Below are 10,882 nucleotides of genomic sequence, written 5' to 3' on the forward strand. Positions count from 1 at the left end.
CAGTCTAACCATTAATCAGAAAGACGGCACCTGTAACAGTGCAGCACTCCTTCTGTGATGCACTGAAATGGCAGCCTTGATTTTTGTGGTCAAGTGGGACTTGAATCCACAACCTACTGAATCAAAGGGAAGAGTGTTACCAACTGAGCCACAGCTGACACACATATTTTGTTAATACTAAGGACTCAACTTTAGATTTATTATATTCATTAACGGATATCGGCATCTAATATTAAAATTCAATGCTGAAAATAGCACATATTTTATGATTCATCTGTATAGCGGCTCATCTCTCTTACTGCTTATGATGAGTTGGAGATGTTTTATATTATGGGTCCACTAAGTTCTAACAGTAACTATCCCTCAGACTCCCAACTGAAAAATAGATCACAGATGTCATCTCCCCCTTCACAAGTTTCTCCCCATGGGGTAGAAATTTGTATTATTTCCTGGGCCCAAAGCTGGCACCACAAAGTCAAATTTTGCAGTGCAATGTATTTGTGAAGATCATCACATAATCCACATTTGCACAATCATATCCTTCCAAGCTATCCTTAGTACTGTCTCGCATCAGTCAGTCTTCAGTCCAGTGATGCATAAAACCACTGACATAAGCACTGTTTGCCAGTTCAAACACTTCCAGCACTTGGATGGCACAAACTCAAATGAGAAGGATGGGAAGAAAAATTGATACAGGAGAGACAGAGACAAACTCGAGGCCATGATGTAGATAACACAAGAGATTTTAATATTCTGCCATGTCACAAAACAATCCCCCCCAAAAAATCTTATTTTTGAACCAGGAACAGAACACAAATCAGTGGCTGCAGGTTAACTTTCTGAAGAAAATGAAGATAAGTGGCATCATTACACAAGGAGCCAAGTCATTCACCACTGAAAAGTTTGTGAAAAGCTATGCTGTGCATTTTAGCAATGATGGAAAAATATGGCTACCATATACAGATCGGCCAGATGTGGATGAAAAGGTAGGAGCATAACTTGTTGAAGGCTGTGAGGAAAAGACAAGAATTTTATGTCTGTTTTGTCAGTGATGGTGTGGCATTAGTAGCATTTATCCATGCAGAGTGTCGAATTTTTTTGTATGTAAGGGGCTGAAGTGTTCATCACAAATAGCCTGCAAGTACACTCTGTGATAACAAGGTCAGGTTTGGCTGTAAAGCTACTTATGATCAAATGGGCTGCTCAGGCTCACAAATGAAAAATGGCTATTTGAATAAGATGCTGGAGAGCTGCCAGTCTGTGCCTGTGAAACTAAGTGTGAATGAGTACCTTCAGCACTGTGGGTGTACCTACAAAACATGGACTGTAATGGTTCAAGAAGCCAGTTCACCACCATCTTGTCAAGGGCAACTAGGGATGGGAATAAATGCCTTGCCATCGACATCCACATCCCATGAATGATTTTTCTTTTAAAATACAGAGGAACTGCTTTGCTGAGTTATTGCCAAGGGAAAAGAGCAACAAAATTAGTTTATACCCATCCTGAACATAACTAAGCAATGGGATGAGTGGATGGAATGGATTACCTTTATCATCCTATAATTCCCATTTTCTCAGGATTGTTGCCCCATCGGGAAAAAAAACTCTCTTGACCTGCTTTCATTTTATAAATTAGAAAGTGGGGGTACAGACTTGTCAATGCCCTGTGGTGTTTCTATAAAAATATTGTCTATATATTAACACAGACCCGTGCTGCTAATTACTGTATGTTGGTGGAATTGTTAATCCTAGTATCTTCAAAAAAAGGAATAGAACATTTTATTATTTTACATATGGCCAGAATCATTTTTATGTCACATGGAACCTTGTTTATTAAAAACAACTAGGGCTGAATTTTGAATGCGCTGCAAATTGCAGCGGCACACTCTGATCTCGGCGGTCTTACCACGCGGATGCGCTGTCACTCAGCCCGGGGGCTCATTTAAATGTAGGGGGCAGAGCAGCCACCCCGATGACTTGTGGGGGCGGCTGCTTCATCCCCGGCGACTGCGCAGGCATGGTGTTATTTTTCAAGGGCTTCAAACTCTTAGAAAAGATTTGAATTTTTAAAGTAATATGATGGTGAACTGTGTTGGACAAATTAAATGAAAGCTGGAGGCCCTTTCCCACCCCTCCCAATTCTTTTCTCCCCCCACCCCCCCAACCCAATGATTGTTTTTGGATGTATATCACCAAAAGTAACTTTATTCCCAACCTGGACTCCCCCACTGTCCCCGTCCCCCCCAACTTCATAACATTTGCCTTTCAACCCCTTCCCACCAGCCCCACAGTCAATACAAAGTGTTTTCTTCACTCCCCCCGACCCCTTCCTTCCCCCCCGCCCTGATAATTTCACTCCTCTCCCCTCCGCACCAGTGTCGCACCTCGAAACTCTGAATGGAGTTCCGAAGGCATGGGCGTTCTGGTTGGCGGCCGGAATATCGGTGTGGGAGACCGCTACTGGGTAATTAACTATTTTTTAATTTCACTATCATTTGCATATGAAAATGAGGACCCCCACAGTCAAGCAGCGGGGTGGAGGGGGGGCTGCACCGAGGCCTCGCCGCCACCGGTAAAATGCAGCAGGGTCTACCTGGTGTCGGGTCGTGGCCGACCTCTTACGGAAGAATTTTCTGGGCCCCACCATCCCTGCCACGGCCCCTAGCCTCTTAGTTCATTATGCTTTAATAAAATTTTCCCTCTAGTAGATCATAACACATTAATTTTCTTTGCAGCATAATTTGAAAAATCATATTAAAAGGAAAAAATATTGTATTTAAGTTATATTAATTTACAATGAATAAACTATATTAGTAATAATTTTCTGTATTTTATCAAAGAAATAGATTACTCATCTATAGTTAAATTATTAGTAGGAATCTTCAATTGGGTCATTGCACCACACCCAAATGCTGACATCCCAGATTGGTGGAGGCACTGAGACACACAGTAGCTGGAGCACCAGAAAGGAATCAATATGCTTTTCACTTTTGCTTTGTATTCAACAAATACTGAGTGAGAAATTGAATGGCAGCACCACATCATCATCCAGAAATGAGAAAGATAACAATAATCAGACTTCTGGTGCTGGCTAAGCCCATGGATATTGACAATTAAGAACATCACAAAGATCCTCGATTGAACTGAAAAGCTGTGTCTCGTCCAAGGAATAAGAAAATGCCTTGTTGAATATTTCCCCCAAAATGTCAATGATTTGGAGGAGAAAAAAGGAAATGCAAGAACTTCAAGTCTAGGAGAAGCTAATGCTCTTATTTATGTGTAGGAATACTTCACTAAAACTTAATTTTTAATTCACAGATATTCCTAGGAAACACTGATTATTATCGACACAAAAAAAACTATATCTATCCATCCATTTCTGCCAAATATATCCGGATTATTCCAAAAAGTTGGCACAATGCCATTGCACTTCGACTAGAATTCATTGGATGCGCTTTTGAATGAAAATACCTTCAAGGATGTTCACAGAAGAAAGTAGAACCTTTTATAAAAGGACTTTTCTAGTTAAAATTATGCCTATTTAGGGGGGACTCAACATACACAGAGAGGATGAAGTAATGCTAATGTTAAAAATCAGGGTAAATTTTATTACTAGATATTTTGGTTACAATTAATTTATAAAACATCAGAATATAATCTCAAAACACAGCTGATATTAGTTGGATCTAAATCATATATTGTATAGTCTATTGGTTTATCCAGAAGTTTTTAAAATAAAGTTATTATAAAATGTATAGTCATTTAGAATGTATCTGTAGCTATCTTAAAAGATAGGTTTTCTTTTAACTACTGTTTGGAGTTTACCCATATTAGCTGTGAGTAAGGAGGGAAGGAAGAAGTGGGGATGGGGTTAGGGAAAGTAGAATGAGACAGGGAGACAATGGAGTATGGTCGACAAATTATCTCAGCAAGGGTGTGGGAGTATAGTGTGTTGATTATTTTTATGTTGCTGTATAAAGACATTGAATTAAGTGAGACTGATTATAAATGTTCTGAATATACACTTGCTATGAAATAAAGAGGCTTAATAATTCATCGCTGTCCTCATCACACCAAATATTTACCTTCAACAGGACTGAAGAATATGTGACAGGCGTTACTATCTAGTTATGATCAGAAGGGGATACTATTGTTATACGCCGGTGTAAGATAGTGGGTGTTTATGCCCCCTTCTAAGGCAGGAACAGACTTGGCAACAAAGCTTTGTTGTAAATCAACTATATTGAGACAAAGTTAGAACAGGTTTAAGTTTTCGGATAAACTGTGGTCACAAACTCGGGCAGTGACTAACAATCTAACATGGATTATACAACCCATGTCAGGAGTTGGACAGCGAGAGCGCATGACTAGTTTCTCTTGCAGCTTTCGGTCTTCAAACTCACTCTGTCTTATTTAGTTTGTTCGAAAATTCTCTCAGCCATACAGGGACAAAGACAAGGCATCTTTTTTCCTAGTTGCTATCCAATTAACCCCTCCCTTTCCCCAATCATCTTCAGCCTTGTTTTAAAAGATGCTTTCCTTCAGCAACCAAGGATTATTTTGTGGCTGTTGCTAACCTTTCCAATTTATGTAGGTCATGCCCTTTGTCGTTGTCTTCTTTGGCCTCCTTGTCTCGAGAGACAATGGGTAAGCGCCTAGAGGTGGTCAGTGGTTTGTGAAGCAGCGGCTGGAGTGGCTATAAAGGCCAATTTTACAGTGACAGACTCTTCCACAGGCACTGCAGATAAAATTGATTGTCGGGGCTGTTACACAGTTGGCTTTCTCCTTGCGCTTCTGTCTTTTTTCCTGCCAACCGCTAAGTCTCTTCGAATCGCCACTCTGGCAACTGACTCCCACGACTTGTGGTCAGTGTCACAGGACTTCATGTCGCGTTTGCAAATGTCTTTAAAGTGGTGACATGGACGGCCGGTGTGTCTGATACCAGTGACGAGCTCGCTGTACAATGCGTCCTTGGGAATCCTGCCATCTTCAATGCGGCTCACATGGCCAAGCCATCTCAAGTGCAGCTGGCTCATTAGGGTGTATATGCTGGGGATGTTGGACGCCTCGAGGACTTCTGCGTTGGAGACATGGTCCTGCCACCTGATGCCAAGGATTCTCTGGAGGCAGCGAATTGAATGAGTTGAGACGTCGCTCTTGGCTGACATACGTTGTCCAGGCCTCGCTGCCATAGAGCAAGGTACTGAGGACACAAGCTTGAAACACTCGGACTTTTGTGTTCCGTGTCAGTGCACCATTTTCCCACACCCTCTTGGCCAGTCTGGACATAGCAGCGGATGCCTTTCCCATGTGCTTGTTGGTTTCTGCATCGAGAGATAGGTTACTGGTGATAGTTGAGCCTAGGTAGGTGAACTCTTGAACTACTTCCAGAGCGTGGTCACCGATATTGATGGATGGAGCATTTCTGACGTCCTGTCCCATGATGTTCGTTTTCTTGAGGCTGATGGTTAGGCCAAATTCATTGCAGGCAGCCGCAAGCCTGTCGATGAGTCTCTGCAGTTTTAAATGATGCTTTCCTTCACCAACCAAGGATTATTTTGTGACTGTTGCTAACCTTTCCAATTTATGTAGGTAATGCCCTTTGTGTTGACTACAATATCTCCATCCTTTTACATTCCGTGGTTCCTTATCTCATTGGGAGACAAATCTACATTTCGTTCTCACATAAGCTGCACTCACTGACTGCCTGAAAGATCTCGCCCTTTTTTCTGTAAGTAAGCTTTTTAAAACTTGACACAAAATCCCAGAATCCCTCTATACCTTGTCATTTTATCTACACAGTGCCCTATTTCCTAAGTTTTCCCACTTTACCATACCACAAAGGAGGGTACTAATAAAATTAAATATTAGTTTATAATGTTAGTTGTTAGTTTATAATAGCTAGTTTTTAACAATTAGTATTCTGATTAGTAACCTAATAATCTTACAATTCCCCAGTTGAGGGGAAGGTATCCTTATCGACCCCTCATTGACGATACTATTTTTCGAGAAAAGCTGCAAGCTCTGAGCATTGTGTCTTGTGTGACAAGTGCATTACAAGACACCTCAAAAAGTAAAACATGAAGAGTCCTACTACCAATACTATGGCCTGGGTTAGTATCATAAACATGCACAGAGTCCTGAGCCGTAGGTGTTGGCGTACATTATATATGGTTTCCCACCATTAATGTTCACCTAGCCGTCGTATTTCCCACATTCTATGGGCATTGTTCTGCATCATTTTTACGAAGCATTTTTGTGAGATGGTAGTTCTTTCTATTCCAGGCTGCAGTGTTGACTGCTGTACTGATACCTAACCATTCTGCTTCCTTGATTCTAACCCACCTAATTGTGGTGGCAACATCCATAGCCCAGTCACACTGGTCACAAAAGTGCCATATTACATTCATTACAATAATGTTCTCCACATCTTGCCCAAGTTGTATGGTCACCATCATTTCATTATGCATGGACTTAAAAGATTCTCCAGGTCTGTCTTTACCAGTATACATCTTGTGAGTAGTTCTTGATTAATAATATTTTCCTAGCCCTTCAACTGTTTCTCGGAACTTTAATTTTACTCCCTCTAACTATTACCAGTGTGTTCAATTTATCCCAATTATTGTAGAGTCATTTTCTCCATGGAGTATGTGTCAATGCCTTGGTAATTTAAAATATTGTCTCACTCTACTGGCCACATTAACCATTTCATGTTTCATTGTCAGGTAGCTGCGCATGTCAGAGATCCGTTCTTCAGTGCATTTCACCATGCATTTTGCATGTTAGTTGCTTCACATATAACAAAATACATCTGCACATGTACATTGGTATTGCAATATCATGCACACATGCCATCCAATATAAACTATGTCTGGACTTATCACAAGATCAAAAAGAGTGAGGGTGTCTGTCTCGAGATCTTTGCCTATCTCTCCTTGCATGGTCCCAATACCTTGGGTAGTGGCCAGATTATCGAATGCAGTTCTCTTTTAAAAGAAAAAACTCATAGGCAAAGATACAAATATCTCCAAGAGAAAGCTGTCAAATTACCAGTCTTATCTACAGTTTCCTGACTTTCACTGAAAAGTTCTGGACTTCATGGAAATTCTACACAGTATTAATATAACAGTTTGACTTCTAATTTCTCCATTATTTTCCCCCAAAATTCCTTTGTTAGCTCATGCATCAGCCAGATCAAACTTCCAATCCCCATTAATTATAACTCGAGCCCGAGAGAAACTTTACTGTCCAATACTCGACATATCTTTAAAACAGAAATCAAACATTCCCATTTGATTCCAGGCATTACTGCATTTTGTTTATTGGTTCTTTATCTTAGATGACATTTTAGTGTATCAAAGGTAACTTGCTAAATTGCGCTGGACTTTTTGCATCTCAAATTTATGCCAAATTTAAATAACAGTGTTGTTAGGATGACAGATTTTGTTAATGTTCAATTTATTTCTCGATATTCATAGAAACCATCCAGACTGTTACTTTTTAAATTTGATTATGCCCTTAAACGTCAAATAATTTCCCCTTTGAATGCTTGAAATAACCATTCATATTAATTATTTTTATAGTGATTCCAATTTCTCATGTCCAGGCTTGGTAGTTTTGAAATGCTTTCAGGGCAGAGACCGAAGTGCTTGTAATCAGTCTAGATGTAACTTCCATAGCTCCTGTTCTCATGCACTTTGTCTCGGAAGATAACAAATAACAAAAGTTCTTTGAAAAGGCAGAGCCTTTAATCCAAATTGTGACTATGCTGTGACATTTGATGTCTGAAGATATGTTCTTAAATTCTTAGTGCTGCAAGAGATGCAGCAGCTTTATCGTCACCTGTGACTCTGCCCCAGAGCCCAATGGGTTAATTTCATATCTGTCAATTTAGAAACTTAAAATGTAATAATGTCCAATACAGAAGTTGTGTGGTGAATTAAATGGAAAAAAAAAAGCTGTCAGCAGAAGGGATTAACTCCTCTGCTTGCTTTCAAGGGGGCGGGACAAAACAGTCCCAGATGCGTCACTTTATGTAACATTTTTTTTAAAAACTTTTTTGATTTGTAAAAGATCCAAATTCCAAACCAAATATCTTTGTAAAATTGTTTTCCCAAGTCTTGGAGCCCCTTTTAAACTTGCACAATTTTTTTTATCCTTAGAAATTGTCACTTTTTTCCTTGTTCTTTCTTAAGGTGCCGTTCCAAGATTATAATAAAACTGAAGAAAATTAAAACTAAAGAAAAAGTTAGTTCTCACAGTTAAGGGCGGCACAGTGGCGCAGTGGTTAGCACCGCAGCCTCACAGCTCCAGGGACCCGGGTTCGCTTCCGGGTACTGCCTGTGTGGAGTTTGCAAGTTCTCCCTGTGTCTGCGTGGGTTTTCTCCGGGTGCTCCGGTTTCCTCCCACAAGCCAAAAGACTTGCAGGTTGATAGGTAAATTGGCCATTATAAATTGTCACCAGTATAGGCAGGTGGTAGGGAAATATATAGGGACAGGTGGGGATGTTTGTTGGGAATATGGGATGAGTGTCGGATTAGTATAAATGGGTGGTTGATGTTCGGCACAGACTCGGTGGGCCGAAGGGCCTGTTTCAGTGCTGTATCTCTAATCTAATCATAATCTAATCTAATCTTAAATAAAACCTTCAATGTTTTTACAGCAAAAAGAGTTCAAGACAACACTGCAACTAAAGGCCTGCTACCCGACCCGAACCCGACGGGACCTGATTGCATGTGTCGGGTTCGGGTCAGGTCGGTTCGCTCTTCCGGATCCGGCTTTCAGGCTCGGGTCGGGCTGGGTCCGGGTCGGACATGCACACTAAGTATTGCTCTGCTGAGAAGTTGAGTTTAGTAAGTGTCAAAAGTTGAAAAGCCGGTCTGAGCTGGGAGTCTGGGATGTCAAGGAGGGTAACTCTGAGTCTGCACAGTGAGCGTGTGGGCATCTCTATGACATCATCACGCTCATTTATTTTATTTATTTAGAGATACAGCACTGAAACAGGCCCTTTGGCCCACCAAGTCTGTGCCAACCAACAACCACCCATTTATACTAACTCTACAGTAATCCCATATTCCCTACCACCTACCTACACTAGGGGCAATTTACAATGGCCAATTTACCTATCAACCTGCAAGTCTTTGGCTGTGGGAGGAAACCAGAGCACCCGGCGAAAACCCACGCGGTAACAGGGAGAACTTGCAAACTCCGCACAGGTAGTACCCAGAATCGAACCCGGGTCCCTGGAGCTGTGAGGCTGCGGTGCTAACCACTGCGCCACTGTGCCGCCTAAACAGCAACTTCCTGCAGATTCAGAATTGCAAGGTAGGTAAAGTGAAGATTCCGGTAGTCGGGTCAGGTCGGGCGTGGGAAAAACTGGAGGGACTCTGGCCGGGTCGGGTTCGGGTTCAAAGTGGTTCTGTTGGGTTCGGGTCGGGTTTTTTTTCCTGACCTGCGCAGGCCTTTAACTGCAACCTTGCAGCTCTTTAAAAGTAGAAAAGGGGACATTTTCAACTCCTGATTTAAAAATAAAAACAAAATACCACACCAGGATCTTTGCACAATCATAAATGGAAATAAACAGACTCAAATTCATACTTGCATACTTTCATACAACTTGAGACATGTTTTGGTTTTGAACCAGTATGTCTAAGTTTCTCACAAAAGGGCTAAGCGACTTTGAGTTCTGTGCAGAGAAAAGTGCAGCTGACACACTCTTTTTCTCACAGCAGATTTACCTTTTGTTGTGGGCCCTTTTAACTTAAGTTTTCATTTCTGAACATTCTCAGAGAGCCTACTGAGAATGCATTTGTAATCCCCATCTTTCGCCCCATCGGCCATTACCTGTGAAATGCCAATGCCTTCTGTCTTTATTTAATCAAAACTCTGCAGATGTTTTCTACCAGTCTCAGCAATATACACCTGTATTCCACTTAGCTGCTGCTTCTCAAGCCTATGATTCTGACCATTGTGAATCCCATTTCTGACACCAATTTGTAAGATTTAGGTTCAGGAATCACAGATTACTCAAAATAGGCGGTCGAAAACTCATTAGCAATTTTAACGAAGTTTATTAAGCAACAGGTTAGATATGATGTATATTAAGTAACAGTTTAAATATGATGATGCATAAGCTAAAAAGACATACGACCCGTAACAGATTACGAACATTCTAATTAGGAGCAGGAGTAGGCCACTTGGCCCCTCGAGCCTGCTCCGCCATTCAATAAGATCATGGCTGCTCTAATTGTAACCTCGACTCCACATTCTCACCTACCCCTGATAACCTTTCACACCCTTACTTATCCAGAATCTATCTACCCCTGCCTTAAAAATATTTCAAAACTCTGCTTCCACTGCCTTGTGAGAAAGAGAGTTCCAAAGACCCATGACAATCTGAGAAAAAAAATTTCTCCTCATCACTGTCTTAAATGGACGGCCCCTAATTTTTAAACAGTGACCCCTGTTCCAGATTCTCCCACAAGGGGAAACATCCTTTCCACATCCAGCCTGTCAGGACCCTTCAGGATCTTATATGTTTCAATCAAGTCGCCTCTTACTCTTCTAAACTCCAGCAGATACAAACCTAGCTTGTCCAATCTTTCCTCGCAAGAGAACGCACCCATTCCAAGTATTCATCTAGTAAACCTTCTTTGAACTGCTTCCAATGCATTTACATCCTTTCTTAAATAAGGAGACCAATATACTGTACACTATACTCCAGATGTGGTCTTATCAATGTCCTGTATAACTGAAGCATAACCTCCCTACTTTTGTATTCAATTCTCCTCACAATAAACGATAACATTCTATTAGCTTTCCTAATTACTTGCTGAACCTCCATACTAACCTTTTGCGATTCATGCACTAGGACACCCAGATC

The 10,882-nt window shown here is 41.1% G+C and overlaps 1 protein-coding gene across 1 annotated transcript in view; it reads left to right on the plus strand.

The window, feature by feature from the left end:
• f5 (coagulation factor V) overlaps window positions 1–4,054 on the plus strand; it is a 106,362-nt gene extending 102,308 nt beyond the window's left edge. The window contains exons 24-25 of the mRNA XM_068040677.1: window positions 804–986; window positions 3,319–4,054. Of these exons, the coding sequence (XP_067896778.1) occupies window positions 804–986; window positions 3,319–3,465 (330 nt within the window). The 3' untranslated portion in view covers window positions 3,466–4,054. The remainder of the gene's footprint in view (window positions 1–803; window positions 987–3,318) is intronic.
• The last annotated feature ends 6,828 nt before the right edge of the window (window positions 4,055–10,882 follow it).

Source organism: Heterodontus francisci, chromosome 10 (genome assembly GCF_036365525.1).
Source record: "Heterodontus francisci isolate sHetFra1 chromosome 10, sHetFra1.hap1, whole genome shotgun sequence".
NCBI classification, from domain to species: Eukaryota; Metazoa; Chordata; class Chondrichthyes; order Heterodontiformes; family Heterodontidae; genus Heterodontus; species Heterodontus francisci.